The sequence below is a fragment of the Candida albicans genome, chromosome 7, assembly GCF_000182965.3.
Source record: "Candida albicans SC5314 chromosome 7, complete sequence".
NCBI classification, from domain to species: Eukaryota; Fungi; Ascomycota; class Pichiomycetes; order Serinales; family Debaryomycetaceae; genus Candida; species Candida albicans.
Window position 1 is genome coordinate 31,749 of NC_032095.1, and position 16,539 is coordinate 48,287.

Consider the following 16,539-nt stretch of genomic DNA (forward strand, 5'->3'; position numbering starts at 1 on the left):
ACTACTTCTCCACATCTTCTTTAGTATATCATGATTGAGGAAGACGAAAATACTTCTTTACTTTCTAGACGTCCGTCTCACAGCTTTCTTGACACTCCAATAGGCTCTTTCAAAGGACCCAACTCATTACACAACTTTGCAAGTTCTTTCACCAGAGCCCAGTCCTTTGCTGCCAATAAAATCGATAATTCGATTCATAAGAAAAGATCTTTCTTTGTTAGTGGTGATGGCGGAACTGTTGAAGATGACGAAACTTTTGACCCTGAGTTATTAGTTCCCTCGTATCGCGGTGAAAGGTTAAGCACGGTTATGCACGATATTCAGAGCAGAAACCAGTTATTCATGAATCCTCCCAACCAGTTGGACCAGAGTGTTTCTCCCAACAACGATGTGTTTTTCCATGATGATGTAATGAACGCATTAAACGAATCCAGATCAAGACAGAATTCGACATTTGGCAACTCACAATTTAAACACAGAATATACTCGGCCCCATCCTTTTCGAGTTTCAGATCTTCAATCTCAGCTGCTACCACACCTTCAATTTTCCAGGTGAGAAAAATAGAAGATGAAGACGGTAATGTGGTTACTGTTTTGGCTGGTCAGTCAACTGCCCCACAAACAATTTTCAATTCCGTTAATGTTTTGATAGGTGTGGGCCTTTTAGCATTACCTGTGGGATTAATGAAAGCAGGATGGGTTTATGGTATTCCCATTTTGTTAGTTTGCGGTTTGACGACCTATTGGACAGCATGCTTGCTCTCAAAGGCAATGGATACCGACGACACTATTATGACATATGCTGATTTGGGATATGCCGCATATGGTTCCATGGCCAAGTTGGTCATATCTGTACTTTTTTCTATTGACTTGTTGGGTGCTGGTGTATCATTGATTGTTTTGTTTAGTGATTCCTTGTATGCATTATTGGGGGATGACCAAGTCTGGACAAGGACTCGTTTTAAAATATTGAGTTTTATTGTGCTTACTCCATTTACATTTGTGCCCTTGCCCATTTTGTCAATTATATCCTTGTTTGGTATACTCTCGACAATTTCAATCACCATTTTGGTAATGGTGTGTGGTTTGCTCAAGCCAACTGCACCAGGATCATTATTGGAGACAATGCCAACGAACTTGTATCCCAAATCGTTACCCGATTTACTTTTGGCCATTGGGATCTTGATGGCACCGTTTGGTGGACATGCCATTTTCCCAAATCTAAAATCTGATATGAGGCACCCATACAAGTTTACACAGACACTACGCTCTACATATTCAATCACATTACTAACTGATTGTTCAATGGCGGTGTTGGGATTTTTAATGTTTGGACAAAACTGCAGTAACGAAGTCACCAATACATTATTAACTACTGCAGGGTATCCGAAATGGTGTTATCCCTTGATCAGTGGGTTGATTTGTTTAGTCCCACTAGCTAAAACACCATTGAATGCCAAGCCCATTATTTCAACATTGGATGTTTTATTTGGGGTCGCCAATATTAGCACAAACAAGATCAGAGAGACCGTCAATTCATTAGGAAGATTTGTGATTAGAATTGGTGTTAATGCTGTTTTTGTCGTGTTGGCCATTTTGTTCCCTGAATTCGACAAAATCATTGGAATGCTCGGAGCATCTATTTGTTTTATTATCTGTATTATTTTGCCATGTTTGTTTTATGTTCGATTATGTGGCTCCAAAATTAGAGGTTTCGAAAGATTTATGGTTTATTCGGCTATTTTCATTTCGTGCGTATTAGCAAGCGCGGCAACTTGGGCTGTCCTCAATTATTGAGAAGCGGCTAGTTTCACAAAAGCATCGCAAACACCTTCCTCATTCGGTAAGTGTTTACCATTAGAAATGTGGCCAGTGACTAATAGCATCAATTTCATTTGATAAGAAATTAAAACATACAAAAAAAAAGTACATACATACATAGCATTCTTGTTAGAATATACTTGCATAATTCATTTCTCAATTATTAGTTCGACTTGCCCATCCCCAGAACAAGTATAAACACTCCTCTCAACAACTGCAGTTCCCAATAGCCAGCCAATTATGTATATTCCAAAAAAATACTTGCAAGAAGATTGGGAACAGGTGGAATACTTGATTAAAAACTATCCCTTAGCAACAGTTGTCACCAATGACGAAAACGGAACAATTATTGCTAATCACATCCCCTTTGTTTTGAAAGAAGATCCTGAATCGGGTAAGAAATACTTGATTGCCCATATCGCAAAGACAAATCATCAAGTTCCAACTTTAGCTGATTCCGATAACGTCTTGGTGATTTTCCAATCGGCTGATTCCTATATAACTCCAAATTACTACCCAGGAAAACCAGAAACCCACAAATACGTGCCAACATGGGATTTTGCTTGTGTTCACATTTACGGAAGCTCTAAAATAATCGATAATTTTGATTTTGTGAGAAGTCAAATCACCCACTTGACTGATCAACAAGAAGCCGGTAAGCCCGATAGCTGGAAAGTTTCAGATGCTCCTGAAAAATATTTGAAAGTAATGCAAAAAGCTATTGCGGGCCTCCAAATCGAAATAAAGTCCACTCAGTGCAAGTACAAGTTTGAGCAAGATATGAAAAGTGCAGATATTCAAGGGGTTGTTGATGGTTTACAAAAGGATGGTAAAAGTCAAATGTCTAATTTTGTTAAAGAGTCTAATCTTACAAAAATAGGGTAGGCTTGTAAACCATTTTTTCTTTTATAGCTAATAATACACGTATAGAGAGCAGTTCCTAGAGTTCGATCAGTCTTCTATTTCTTTGTCTAACCTTCATTTTGCGGGGTTGCTATCCATCAACAATGGCTTTAATGAGGAAAAGCCTCGACTACTAACTTCAAACGTCACTTTGTTTTCTCAATATGGGTTAAATCTAGGTCCGCCTCTTGCGCCTCTGAAACCACCTCTTCCACCTCTGCCACCTCTGCCTCTACCACCTCGGAAGTTGCCTCTGCCTCTTCCAGGAAAACCTCTTTTCACACTTATACCAGGAATATTTGTTCTTTTTGCCAGAACCTTCAATTGACGTTCCCTAAAAGTCGACCCATCCAACGTAGCAACAGCTTTATTGACTGCATCAGTGTCTGCAAATTCCAAATATGCAAACCCTTTTGGTTGACCAGTGAATTTGTTTGTCAATATTGTTACTCTGTTAACAACCCCGGCACTTGAAAAATGTTGTTGCAATTCTAATGGTGTTGAACCATAATCAACGTTACCTATGTATATGGATCTTGCATCTGTGTCCCTCTTTTCTTCATCGGTAGGATGAGTTACGCCATTGGTAGACTCTGAACTTAATTGTGAATGAAGTTCTCTCAACTTGGCAGTTTCTTGTTCCATTTCTTCCAATTTATTCTTTACTTCCTCTGAATTCTCAGAAGGAACTTGTTGGTTTTCAACTGGTATTTGATCAGACATAATGCTTAAATTGTTTGGCACAGCAAGAAGGATTCCCAAAGTTTTTGGTGTTTTTTTTTTTTTTCTTTTGTTGTTTTCAAAATCAAGTGCCAAAACATTTTCACACCCGTTTTTACATTTACAGTTTCTATGCAGTCTCGGATTAAATCTACTTATCCTATAAACCACGTCAATACTGTGAATAACCTGGGAGATTTCTTTCACGGTTCAATGTGCTTCTGATATCGCCTATGTCTCTCGGTAACGTAACACCATTACTTCCCTGTTTTGTAGACCCATAATCTGGCTTTTTAACACGCTTTTTTCTTTTCATGTGACTGGGAAGCAATGCATCAGTTTCTGTTCGCAAAACGTCAACGTCTGTCTCATAGCCTCTATCGTAAGGAACGTACTCGTCATCATCTGTCAAAACACTCATGAACCCGGAGTCTGGTCTAGGAAACTCGAAATCGTCTTTATTGTTATTCTTTTCTCTTTTTCCAATACAAAACATCAAACCAACCATGACACCACCAAATATTATTAATCCTAAAATGACACCCACACCAACACTGACCAATCCCAAGTGCACATGTAAAAAGTTGTCTCCGTTTTTGGGGTTCTCAAACCAGTCAAGGTTCAATGGCTTTTGAATCAAGAATACACACGATAATTGGTCTGTTCCACTTTGATATTTCTTGGTGCACCCATGACTAAGTAATCTCACCTCTTGATCCTTGTTGTAAGAAACAGTTGATATTGTGTTTAGTTTGTGCAACTGTAACATTACCTTGTTTGTTTGAGGTTTGTGTTTACATGTTAAGCCACCTTCTGATAAGTTCGTTTTGATAACAGAATTATTATATCCCTCTCCTGATATGCAATCGAGAATTTTTGTGACTTCACTGTTTGGTATCAAATGAAAGTCAATGAATCGCAATAGATCCTTCATTGAGGTGGTGATATTAAAGTCTTTCAAAGACTCTGCTGTTGGAATCAATAAAGAATAAGGCTGCTTCCCGGTAATCACCTTATTTATATTGGGATACATTTTTAAAATATCCCACATAAAAAAGCTAGGGAAATTTGAATCATATGTGGTCTTGATCAATTCTTCAATTGGGACCTCAAAATCATCAGGGAAAAAAACTTTGTTTGTCACATGGATCACACCTTGTTGGAAGAGCAAGTCCGAGTTCAACGGGAAAGAAAGTTGAGTGTTGTTCAACGTAGCCTCGTTTGCATCATTTGTGATATTGCGACTTTTGAATTTAACCTGGTTTCCGTTCAAGTCTTTTAGTGTTTTATGTGAAGTAAAATCTGAATACACCACTCCTTCCATAAACATGCTTTTGACTACCATTTCGAGCATATGAGGATTTCTCTCTAAATATGTTAAGATCAACCCCAAATCTTTCCATGTACCCTTTGTGTCAGTGGTGCCGCATGGCAAAAATATAGAATACCCTTCATCATTATCACGCAAAGAAGACAATCCAAAACGGTTGATGTACTCCAAAGTTTTCAAACAACTGCCTTGGTCAATTTCAATATTCTCCAAATGTCTATGTACAGCTCCACTTGAAATCAAGTCACCCAAAGAATGTTTAAGATTAACTGGTGGGGTGATTTCTCCATTGGCCACAAATACAACACTCTCATTTGCAATCGGGGTATACGCTTGAATGTGTACCTCATCATTAACTGTTATATTGTTCTTCCCGTTTGAAATTGAGAACTTTAACTTGAAGCACCCACCTATTTTCTTCTTTGAACAAAGTTTGGTATCAAGCAAGGAATGCATAGTATCATGAATCGCTACTTTACCGTCAACAAATTGGTACAATATGTTTTGTTTGGAGCTAAAGGAAGCCACTGACGCTTCCACGTCATCGTCTTCAACGTCATCCCTCTGATTTACATCAAGGAAAATGGATTGGTTTTGGCTCGACCCATCGACAAGGTGGCCAAGAGATCGGAAATAAAGCTCATCAACAAAATTTGAGTAATGCAAAGCATACAAAGATTTCCTTGCAATCATCTCCGCTGTTGCGATGTTGAGCTGTTCAAAAAGCAGATCTGTCTCCTTGAAAATATGAATGACACCATCAGCAGAGACATGACTTTCAGTTACTGCCACTTTATCAACTTCCACATGACCGTCTTTGAGCTTGAATTTATGGCTACTCCCCAAATTTGATTTTATTTTAGAATTGGTGTTATTGGAACCTACAATCAATGCAGGAAACATAAGACTTTGAAGTAAACTCATAACATCGTGTTTAATTTCAAATACCGCGTCTGTGGTAGTTGCATACCTTGCAAAATCACTATTTGCTAAATAATACTGTAATTGTATATCTGTCAACGAATTTTTCAAAACCTTGTTGGATGGCACCAATATGGTTCCTGTTCCATTAAGAAACTCTTTGCATGAGTTGGGTAAAGGTGGTAATTTGGTCTTTTTAGGTTTCTTGTGTTTCTTCTTCTTCTTCTTCTTTTTACTCTGTACTTGTTGCTCGTCAGTATCTATAAATAGCAGTTGAAAAATCTTACTGAATAACGATATTTCAGGGTTGGTGTTATTCATTAGAACATCACAAATAGTTGGTTTTTCTGGTAACAATTGGTCGATGCCTTGAATATAAGAATGCTGGTGTTTTGCATAGATATCTTCTTCCACAATATAAGACACCTCATCAATCACATACTCCAAACTCTCAAAATCTGGACTTACTGCTATCAGATAGTTGGTATTGCCCACCCTATATAATGTTTGATAAACTGATTCTGACTTGCCCAATAATCCAACACGAAGTTTTTGATTGACAATATACCTATTTAAACTATTGTTATCCCAATCGATACTTTTTTTTCCAACAAATGCCAGATTTATTGGGGCTAATAAAGTAACATTTTCCATTTGGTTTAGTGTCGGTATCATTCCTTGTCGCTGTAGAAGTCGAAGAAAATACGAAAACTGTGGACGTTCTGATAGTATGTCAACTAAAGTCGAAGGTGTTGGTGCAGGTTCCACCGATGATGATGTGGATGTAGTAGATTCATTGGCACCAACACTACTTAGTATAAATAGAAAAATATATATCCAAAATGGTTTCATGATTGTGCATGAATGTTCACGATTACTTGAGAGCTGGTGATTTATATTATTATTATTTTTTTTTGCTGTTTAATCACTCACCACCAAAATATTGCTTATCAACTTGATGTGTGTGTGAAAGCCCAAAAAGTTCTCATCACCCGAAAAAAATTGAAGCTGGAAAATTACTCATATCTTTTACTATATACTATCATTCTTTAGTCCAATATACATGGTTGCACCACTTGTATCTGAATCGCAAAGTTCTAGTATAGAAGAAACCGATGAGCAACAGCAACAGTATCAACAGCTTGCAAGAAGACGAACGATACAGAGTGATTTGGTAGATATTGAAGCTGAGTCAATTTCCAGTGCATTGCCTGAGGGATTCAACTATGAAAAAAAGACTACGGCAACTCGGTTTCTCGACAAAACTCAAAAATACTATCCAGTCATACTAAATATAGTCCATGGCGCAATTTGGGGTGTGTTAGTTCGTAAAGGGTTGATGCTGCTTACGACTTATAGTGGGTCTTTCCTATCTGGTGTGATTTGGGCCAATTTTGCAGCATGTGTGGTTATGGGATTGGCCATTGATGGTGAAGTTTTTTGGATTAGGTTGTTAGAGGAGAAAGATTATCCTAACAAAGGAGCAATTCCTGTTTACACTGGTCTTACAACGGGGTTTTGCGGAACAGTCTCGTCGTTTTCCTCGGTAATACTAGAGGCTTTCAATAAAGCAGCAGACACTGATATTGGTGTGCGCCATCACTATCCCAATGGTGCCTATGGTATTATGCAATTTCTTGCCGTGATACTAGCACAATTTGGATTGTCGATCATGGGGTTCCATATGGGGAAACAGTTTCTGGCCGTTGTGGATAATTATTTACCACTAGTTACCAAGCGTATTTACAAGGTGTTGGAGCTCACCTCAATGATATTGGGTGTTGTTCTTGTGGTGATAACTTGTATTTTAATTGGGGTTAAGAAACAAGGTAGTTGGAGAAGTTGGACATTCTCGATGCTTTTCGCTCCGTTTGGCGCTCTTTTAAGATACTACTTGTCCAAGTTTTTGAATAATAAGGTTTCAAACTTTCCGCTTGGTACATTTACTGCCAATTTTCTAGGAACGTTACTACTTGCGGTGTTCACACTTTTGGCAAGAGGTAAATTGCCTGGCGGTAAAGGACATATTGTCACTAATACCATTGCATTACATGTTTTAGAAGGATTAGATGATGGTTTTTGTGGTGGTTTGACGACTGTGAGTACATTTGTGGTAGAGCTATTTGGGTTGAAAACGTTATTCAGCTATAGGTATGGAACGATATCAATATTGGTTTGTTTTGCGGGTGTTGTTCTTATTTTGGGTTCTTATAATTGGAGTGTTGGACTTGACTGAAAATATGTGCTTCGACATACCCAGTAGGACTATGTGTTATTCCAGAAAATATACGAAGCTTTAATTGTTTTGAACAATCGATCTACATGGATAAACTACTTACCCCACTCTATCTAGGACTATTAGTGTAATAAAAAAATCTAAGGCTTATCTCATAATACCGGAAAAACGGACGTCTAATTCAACATCTCTTTATGGAAATGCATATACGCAACAAACAGGTTAAGACATTTTTCGATACAAACGTATGATTGGATAAGATTAACACAACATGAGGTATTTTGGTTTTTGTAGATTTTGTGGAATATTCTTGCTCGTGTATATTGCTCTACACGGAAAAAAAAATTTTTTTCTGCACACTTGGAATTACTATAATCCGAATGAGAAAAAAAATTTTCTTGGTGATTTTTATCAATGCGGAGAAACTTGCTGCCCATCCTGCTCAACAAAAACTAGGGTCAAAATTTTTAGGGAAAATATATCAAGTTAGTTACAGTTTAATCTTGTAGTATTATCAGGCTCTGGTTAGGGTATTGTAATTCTGTATAGATTTGGTGAATCTCTCAATACGACGTCAAAAGTAAACTTTTCGTAAATTTCATTTTTTTCCGACATTAGGAAGGAGAATGAATCTAGCCAGTTGCATATTGCATTTCGAACCACAAAAAAAAGATTGGTATACTCAAGAATTATTGGGGTTACGGATTAACTCACTCTGCAGTGCGGGTGAACCAATAAATGATCACGACTTTTTGTTGATTATTTTAGCTTGCCACCCCTCAGCTTGAATTGTTCGTGTTTTGAACCTTTGGGGCTGGGGATTAATTTTTATTGGCAAGAAGTTTTTCCATGTTATTGCTCATTTTTTTTTCTTGATTGGCTATGTCTCCACATTAGCTTTTTAGACAATGGCACAAAATTTAGTTTAGGATAATTGCAAACGTTTCAAGTTAATTTTTTCGACAACAATGAAAGGAGTGGTTTTTTTTTTCTCCCCAACCATTTCCTCCAGGGATTAGGTGATTATTTCAGAGGACATTTGTATGACCACTTCAACGAGGCACTAGTTTGTGAGTGTATGTTGGATCGAACAATTTTGTATCCCCATTTTTTTTTTTTGTCAAGTGCCGTTCACCCCGCAATGTAATTTATGTGGTCTGGCATAAAAAACTTTTTCCAGCCTTATGTTATGAGCCAACTGTACGGATGTCTAACTAAATAAACAATTTAAATTGTTCTCTCCATAAAAAACACAAAACCCAGAAATTATTCAAATGAAATTTGGTAACGACATTTCGTTGAGCATCGTACCATTTCGTTAATGAAAAGAGGGGTTTGGCTTCAGCCTCGTCTCCTTACATTATGTATTTCGAAAAATTAAGAGAAGCCATTTACAATAAAACCATAGCTTTTGTCACTGGCCTCCTTTGTCTAGTACTTTGTTCATCTCTTGCTCTGGCCTAAATCTAATGGTGGACTGGAAAAATTTTTCTTCGCCAACTTGAAGGCTGAACACACATTACACAAAATCCCCAGTTTTAATTTTTCCAGAACTTGGTGTTTGTGTAACATGTTTGCTGGAGACATTTTTTTAGATCGTTATTGCTTATTGGCACCACGACAATTTAAAATAGACTTGAATGTTTATTTTTGTGTACTGTCTCGTTCTACTTACGAACAAATTTTTGTACAATATATGTAAATCAATTAACTTCACAGAAGAATGGACTCAATTTCGAAGTGGAGAAGGCAGAATAAATGATAGACACGAAATTGCCTTCATTGAATAAATAAAAATCTATAAATAGTCGACCTTTTCCTGCCACTGAAGGAACTGTTTTGTTTCTATTCCCACATTCATCTGAAGTTCTCCTTCTATTGTTTATACTTGCATTATTTTTACAAAGATGAGTGCAAATATCCAAGCTCTTATGAAAAGCTATGTCAATTTTGACGAACACACTTCTGGTTCCGCTGCCAGAGGTATTTTAATCGGTATGTTTGCTGCTTTTGGTGGGTTTTTGTTTGGTTACGACACTGGTACTATTTCTGGTGTATTGTCTATGGACTACGTTAAAGCCAGATTCCCCAACAACAAAACCGATTTCACTTCTGGTGAAAGTTCCCTTATTGTCTCCATTTTATCAGTCGGTACTTTTGTTGGTTCCTTGATTGCCCCATTGTTTTCCGATAGAATTGGTCGTAGATGGACATTGATTTTATCTACTTTGATTGTTTTTAACTTGGGAGTTCTTTTACAAACTGTTGCCACTGAAAAGAAATTGCTTATTGCAGGTAGAGCCATTGCCGGTACTGGTGTTGGTTTAATTTCATCTGTTATTCCTAATTATATTTCGGAAACAACACCAAAGTGGGCTAGAGGTGCTGTCACTGCTTCATACCAATGGATGATCACCTGGGGTCTTTTAATTGCTGCTTGTGCCAACAAGGGTTCCCAAGGTAGAAAAGACTCTGGTTCCTATAGAATACCCATTGGTATTCAATTTTTGTGGGCATTGATTTTGGGTATTGGTTTCTTGTTTCTCCCAGAAACCCCAAGATACTGGGTTTCCAAGTCTGAAGAAACTAAAGCTAAAGATTCTTTGAGAAGAATTAGAAACTTGCCTGTTGATCACCCAGATTTGGTGCTGGAATACGATGACATTAAAGCAAACTTTGATTTCGAATCCAAATATGCCACTTCTTCTTGGACCCAAGTTTTCAAAAACGTTAACAAACAACACCACAGATTATTCACTGGGGTTGCCATCCAAGCTTTGCAACAACTTACTGGTATTAATTTCATCTTCTACTATGGTACTCAATTCTTCAAGCGTTCTGGTATTGAAGATCCTTTCCTTATCCAACTTGCCACTAATATTGTTAATGTTGGTATGACTGTGCCGGGTATTATTTTGGTTGAAACCTGGGGTAGAAGACCATTGTTGATGGCCGGTAGTGTTGTTATGGCTGTCTCCCAATTGATTGTTGCCATTGTTGGTGTTGCTGCTAGCAGTCATGCTGCAAATCAATGTTTAGTTGCTTTCAGTTGTATTTTCATTGCTGGTTTCGCAGCAACTTGGGGACCTCTTTGTTGGGCTATTTGTGGTGAATCCTTTGCTTTGAACGTGAGACTGAAATCAATCTCCTTGTGTACCGCAAGTAACTGGCTTTGGAATTTCGGTATTGGTTATGCTACTCCTTATATGGTTGATTCAGGTAAAGGGAACGCCGACTTGGGTTCAAAGGTGTTTTTCATTTGGGGTGGATGTAACGTCATTGGTGGGTTGTTTGCATACTTTATGGTTTACGAAACCAAGAGTCTTACATTAGAACAAGTTGATGAATTGTACTTGAAAGTTGATCACGCTTGGCAATCTAAAGGATTTGTTCCTAGTGTCCACGCATTTAGAGATGATGGCGATATTGAGCACATCTCTTCTGATGGAAAAGCCGAAATGGTTGAAGTTGATGAAAATTCCGTTTAATGACAGTTTATAGTTTTTAGTTCTACTTTATTACTTATTTTTTAAATAAAGATTATTTTTCATAATTCGCAGTTATTTTAATGTAAAAGGATAAAAAGTACTGGAACCTAACTATATGGCCCGCACTTTAAATGTAGGAAAATGTATATTATAAAATATAAAGGTGAATTATAAAATAGTCTGGGATATTCAGAAATTTGTCGACCCTGTATTAATCCAGTTCTACATGATCTATATGTTCTGTGAATGGTTTTTCAACATCCTTTGTGAAGTCACGTTTCGGTGTCTCTTTCTCTATGGCAACAACTTCCCATGGTTTCCAAATTGGGGTCTTACTGAAAATTATATCCAATTCTTCCAATGTTCTTCCTGAAGTTTCTGGGTAGAATATATAAATCATTGGTGCTATCAAAATGTTGATACACGCAAAAATCGTATAGGTGTAATAACCAATATTTTGGAAAGCAACTGGAGTAATCATAACCTAGAAAACGTTAGTATGCTGAAATTTAAACCTTGAACAAGAAGAAAAGAAAACTTAATACATACAACCATAAAGTTGAAAAGCCAGTTGCACGACGTTGATAACGCTGCCGTGGCTGCTCTTAATTGTAAAGATGAAACTTCAGTTGGCAATAACCATGTGCCTCCCAAATACAGCACTCCAAAAACAGAATTAAATACAAATAGAAACACAGCTGCAGCAATACCTGCGCCAGTCCCACCTCCGTTTTCTGCTCTTTGTTTATCTGCTTGCCATGTAGCAATGGTCAATGCCATCATAGTCAAAGCTTGGCCAATGGCTCCGAAAAACAATAACTTCCGTCTTCCAACTCTTTCAATAAAAACAATACCCAATAATGAAGCCAAAAAGTATTCAGTCCCGTTACAGGCCGCTAAAATTCTAGCATTGAATGGCGACATGTGGATGTATTTTTCAAAAATAGTACCGGCATAATAGGTAATCAAATTTATTCCAGATATTTGTTGGAAAATTTGTGACCAGCAGGCCAAACTTAATCTCTGAAAGTTTCTTGTTGGGCCCTGTTTCACCAATTCCCTAATATTAAATCCAGCAGACTCGGCTTCTTCTAATTCTAATGCACTTTGAATCTCTGCCAACTGACTGGTCACTTCGCTGTCATTTTCTGGCAAGTTATAGATTGCAGAAAACACTATTCTTGCTTCGCGAACTCTTTTCTTGGACATTAACCAACGTGGAGATTCGGGTACTTTGAAAATAACACTTAGCAACATCATTGGAAAAATTACTTGTAATATAATTGGAAGTCTCCATGAAATACCTTTGGGGTCGTTCTCACTGACAAAGTAAAAGCCAAAATCGACCCAATAAGCAGTGGCTACACCTGCAGTGATCAAACTCCCCATCAACATAATAAGTTTACCTCTAGTGGTTGCTCGGGATAACTCAGACTGCCAAACTGGAACTGTCGATGTCATAAACCCAGTACCAACACCAGTGACGATTCTAGCAACAATAAAATGACCCACTGAAAAAGCACTAGCTTGGAGGGCAGCTCCGATGATTATAATGATACACCCAATAAGCATACACTTGATACGCCCAAATTTGTTTCCACAATAGATTGTTGCAATAGCTCCAGCAAAACATCCTATTTCGTAAATACTCACAACAGTACCTTGGAGAACACCATCGTCGGGACCCAGAATAGAGGGAAACGTTTCTTCAAAATTGGGCAATGTTAATAAACTTCCAATTAAACTTTGATCGTACCCAAATAAAAAGAATCCAACACCAGCAAAAGTAGATATAATAAAATTTAATCGGGTACCCGAGTATCCCAAAAATGTGTGTACCTTGTTAGACAAAGTGGAATCATCAAATTCATTTATCGAGGAATTTCTCGAATTTTCAAGTGAGCTTTCTTTTTCCATTTTGTTGTTGGATTCCATTCTTCCAGCAAGAAATCTAGCATGGTGGTGGGGTTCTTTAGTGTACTATTTATACTTTAGAAAATTACCATTGCTGGAATAGCATTTGCTTTCATATCCTGTAGGGCAAAACCAAAACAAAGTCTTGCATAACCTGTTTACTTAACAATGCTTCCCAAAACTTTGCAGTTATTACGTCAGTACGATTTCCAAACACATTTTTTTTTTTTTTTTGCAGACTTGCAGGATGGGGTGGGGGGAAGATATTGACTTAGAAATCACACAAAGGTGCATTGACATATACCACGCTTACGAATCCTCGGCAATAGACACCATTCAAGTACGCTAAACTAGTTGGGCCAACCAAATTTTTGGGGTTATTCCAGAAAACAGGTTTGAAACCCAAGTGTGTCTGACGAGTGTTCGGATTAAATGTAAGGTAAAATATTTTTTTTTTCTTTGCCAACATGACATGAAGCAAACACTCTTAAACATTATTGTAACATGGTGCCATTGGAATTGCCTTGTAATTTGTTTGTACGTGTGGGGAAATTAAAGGACATGAACTTCTCCCCCACATTGTTTTGAGTTGGTTTGTTTAAACACTCTGCAAGTCTAAATTAGTTGTCAATTCCACTTTTAAGATCTAGAGAGCAAACAAAAAAAATAAGCATTATTCGCTCTTTGTTTTGCTTTTGCTCTTCCTGTCATACGTCTTAATTTAATTGTTTAGCAGAGTCAAGACAATTTCGTGATCGAACGATTTTCGTGATTCGTCAACTTTATTTCGTGTTTTACAGTGGGAAAAAGTCATACCCGCTAAGACATGAAATTGAATATTGAAACAAGCTCACTTTTCTCTATTGTATTCGGAGGTGACCTATTGTTGCTACAACTTCGCGAATTGTCCCTGATTGGTTGACTTAGTTCTTGTTGTCACAAAACACCGCAATGACGTAAAATACAAATAGTCCGGTTTTCATAGAATGATTTGCTAGCCATGTATTTACGAGCCGTACCAATTTTTGTTTTGGGATGGCTATTCACTATAAGCTACTTAACAAAGTCCATGAGCTTTCCACCCCCATCACTAGTGGTATTGTGAGTGGTACTTACTTATTTTGGGCTTTGCACGTAAAGCTACTTTTATAGCTCATTATACGATCTTAAGGAGCATGAAAAAAAAAGATTGATCACTACCACAATTTATTCAACCACTTGAAAAGCATGGTAAAATCAATTGCAGTATTTGGTGGAAACGGGTTTCTTGGACGTAAAATATGTGAGGTGGGAGTTCGAAGAGGCTATGATGTGACATCTTTTTCCAGACATGGTGAACCACCTGAAGCAGTAGTACACCAACCATGGGTTGCCAAAGTAAATTGGGAACAGGCCGATATTTTCCAGCCATTGACATATCAAGATAAGTTGAAAAATTATAGTACCATTGTTCATTCAATAGGTATATTGTTTGAAAACCAATCATATAAAAAGGCCATGAATTCAAACTTTAATTTTTTGAGTGATATCCAAAACTTGGCAAACAATATAATGGGAAGCAACCCAATGCAAAAAGATAACGTGAAGAGTACATACGCTGCAATTCAGCGTGATTCAGCAGTCGTATTGGCTGACAACTATATTAAATCCAAGGCTGAACCTCCACGCAACTTTGTTTATGTGTCTGCTGACAAAGTTCCCCCATTAGTTCCTGAAGAATATATCACTACGAAAAGGGAGGCTGAATTTGAATTAAGCTGTAAAAAGGGGTTACGGAGTATATTTTTGAGACCGGGAGCAATGTATGATGAAACTCACGAGGGTGGACTAACAACAAGAGATGTTTTATTACGGGGTTTGAGATTTGGTGTTGGGTTAAAAGAATGTATTGTTGGGAAACATATAGCAGGAGACCTCGTTAGGCCAGTGGTCTCAACTGAACAAGTTGCAGAGTCTTTATATGATGCATTAGACGATAAAGAGTTTGAAGGTGTGGTCACGGTTGAACAAATACAGAGTAAAAAATAATTGTGATATCTCATGCATAGATTATTCTAAATACTATATATATTAGTCTTCGAGTTGTTTCAATTTCGATTTTAAACTGTCCAACCAATCTATATCTATTTCGTCTAAGTCTAGTTCTTCAGGAACAACAATTTTATCACTTGAAATAAATATTGTCTTTATTCCTGGCTCAATCAGTATACTGTCGGGCTTTTCTTTTGACTCTTCTTCAATGTCAGCTTCAAGATTGTTTTCTTTTTCCCCACCTAAATCAGCAGGTGTCCACCAGTATACTGGGTAACGCCGTATTACATTCCCGGTTATGCATGCAACAGATAAAATCAACACACTTGATACTAACTGAACTGGTAGAAACCACCAGCTCATCTCACGAACCTGCTCATCGATGCTGGGCAAAAGAGCTGATGCGCCTGCGGGCGGGTGTATGCAGTTTCCAATCGACATTGCAACACTTGAAACAGCGACACTTAGTGCACCACTTGCCCAGTAATGATCCTGTCCGGTTTTGCTTAAACTAAACAACTTTTGGATGCAGAGCCCAATCACCGAGGCAATAAAATGGCCAACTAGTACATTTCGTGGTTGTGCTAAGGGTACTTGCGATGCATTAAAACATAAAATTGCCGAAGCACCATATGAAGCAAGTATCATTGGAGCATGGTGTCGGTCTCTAAATATATTGGGACTCTTAAATACCCCTTCCAAAAGTGCTACACCGGCAAATGTTCCAATAAGAATTTCCAACCAAATGAAATAGTCGGCTGCGGGTTTATCTTTATGTGCACCTAGTAAACGAGCTATAGGACGAGGAAGTCTTGAAAGTCTGTTGCGAGGAATGTATTTGTTAAGTACATTATCTATAGTGAATTTGAAAACCATTGTAATGACTGTGTCAGTCGATCAAAGAAGTCGGTGATGTCTATAGTGAAGCAAAGAAAAAAAACTTCTGTTGCATGTTAGGACCTAGATGTGGATCTCTATATATAGAAAAAACAAAACTTGTTTTGGCAAGATAATGTCCGGGCATAATAATACTCGGCAATAACTTTTTGAGCCCCGCGCAATTACAACATAAGCGTAATTAAATATCTCGGAAAAGAAAATGTTTTTTCCAATGTAGATTCTTGCTACTGATTGAAAACCTCTGGATTTGATGATGGGTATTCACATAAAGATGT

The 16,539-nt window shown here is 37.6% G+C and overlaps 9 protein-coding genes across 9 annotated transcripts; 5 read left to right on the plus strand and 4 right to left on the minus strand. All coding sequences in view use genetic code 12, as the record gives it.

Annotated features, from left to right (window-relative positions):
- Nucleotides 1-30: 30 nt before the first annotated feature.
- Nucleotides 31-1,797, plus strand: CAALFM_C700230WA (uncharacterized protein; the record flags this gene model as incomplete). The annotated part of the gene is made up of 1 exon (XM_715298.1): nucleotides 31-1,797. The coding sequence occupies one exon, from the start codon at nucleotides 31-33 to the stop codon at nucleotides 1,795-1,797; it is 1,767 nt and encodes a 588-aa protein (XP_720391.1).
- A 264-nt stretch (nucleotides 1,798-2,061) lies between these two features.
- Nucleotides 2,062-2,706, plus strand: CAALFM_C700240WA (uncharacterized protein; the record flags this gene model as incomplete). Its single annotated transcript, XM_715296.1, has 1 exon — nucleotides 2,062-2,706. The coding sequence occupies one exon, from the start codon at nucleotides 2,062-2,064 to the stop codon at nucleotides 2,704-2,706; it is 645 nt and encodes a 214-aa protein (XP_720389.1).
- A 177-nt stretch (nucleotides 2,707-2,883) lies between these two features.
- On the minus strand, nucleotides 2,884-3,447 carry CAALFM_C700250CA (uncharacterized protein; the record flags this gene model as incomplete). Its single annotated transcript, XM_715295.1, has 1 exon — nucleotides 2,884-3,447. One exon carries the CDS (start codon nucleotides 3,445-3,447, stop codon nucleotides 2,884-2,886), a length of 564 nt encoding a protein of 187 aa, XP_720388.1.
- A 169-nt stretch (nucleotides 3,448-3,616) lies between these two features.
- On the minus strand, nucleotides 3,617-6,547 carry CAALFM_C700260CA (uncharacterized protein; the record flags this gene model as incomplete). The annotated part of the gene is made up of 1 exon (XM_715294.1): nucleotides 3,617-6,547. The coding sequence occupies one exon, from the start codon at nucleotides 6,545-6,547 to the stop codon at nucleotides 3,617-3,619; it is 2,931 nt and encodes a 976-aa protein (XP_720387.1).
- A 211-nt stretch (nucleotides 6,548-6,758) lies between these two features.
- On the plus strand, nucleotides 6,759-7,931 carry CAALFM_C700270WA (fluoride transporter; the record flags this gene model as incomplete). The annotated part of the gene is made up of 1 exon (XM_715293.1): nucleotides 6,759-7,931. The coding sequence occupies one exon, from the start codon at nucleotides 6,759-6,761 to the stop codon at nucleotides 7,929-7,931; it is 1,173 nt and encodes a 390-aa protein (XP_720386.1).
- Nucleotides 7,932-9,838: 1,907 nt separating this feature from the next.
- HGT12 (Hgt12p) lies at nucleotides 9,839-11,419 on the plus strand (the record flags this gene model as incomplete). Its single annotated transcript, XM_715292.1, has 1 exon — nucleotides 9,839-11,419. One exon carries the CDS (start codon nucleotides 9,839-9,841, stop codon nucleotides 11,417-11,419), a length of 1,581 nt encoding a protein of 526 aa, XP_720385.1.
- A 211-nt stretch (nucleotides 11,420-11,630) lies between these two features.
- HGT13 (Hgt13p) lies at nucleotides 11,631-13,354 on the minus strand (the record flags this gene model as incomplete). Its single annotated transcript, XM_019475473.1, has 2 exons — nucleotides 11,631-11,903; nucleotides 11,969-13,354. 2 exons carry the CDS (start codon nucleotides 13,352-13,354, stop codon nucleotides 11,631-11,633), a joined length of 1,659 nt encoding a protein of 552 aa, XP_019331018.1.
- Nucleotides 13,355-14,560: 1,206 nt separating this feature from the next.
- Nucleotides 14,561-15,361, plus strand: CAALFM_C700300WA (ubiquinone biosynthesis protein; the record flags this gene model as incomplete). The annotated part of the gene is made up of 1 exon (XM_715290.1): nucleotides 14,561-15,361. One exon carries the CDS (start codon nucleotides 14,561-14,563, stop codon nucleotides 15,359-15,361), a length of 801 nt encoding a protein of 266 aa, XP_720383.1.
- A 42-nt stretch (nucleotides 15,362-15,403) lies between these two features.
- CAALFM_C700310CA (uncharacterized protein) lies at nucleotides 15,404-16,240 on the minus strand (the record flags this gene model as incomplete). The annotated part of the gene is made up of 1 exon (XM_715289.1): nucleotides 15,404-16,240. One exon carries the CDS (start codon nucleotides 16,238-16,240, stop codon nucleotides 15,404-15,406), a length of 837 nt encoding a protein of 278 aa, XP_720382.1.
- Nucleotides 16,241-16,539: the final 299 nt, after the last annotated feature.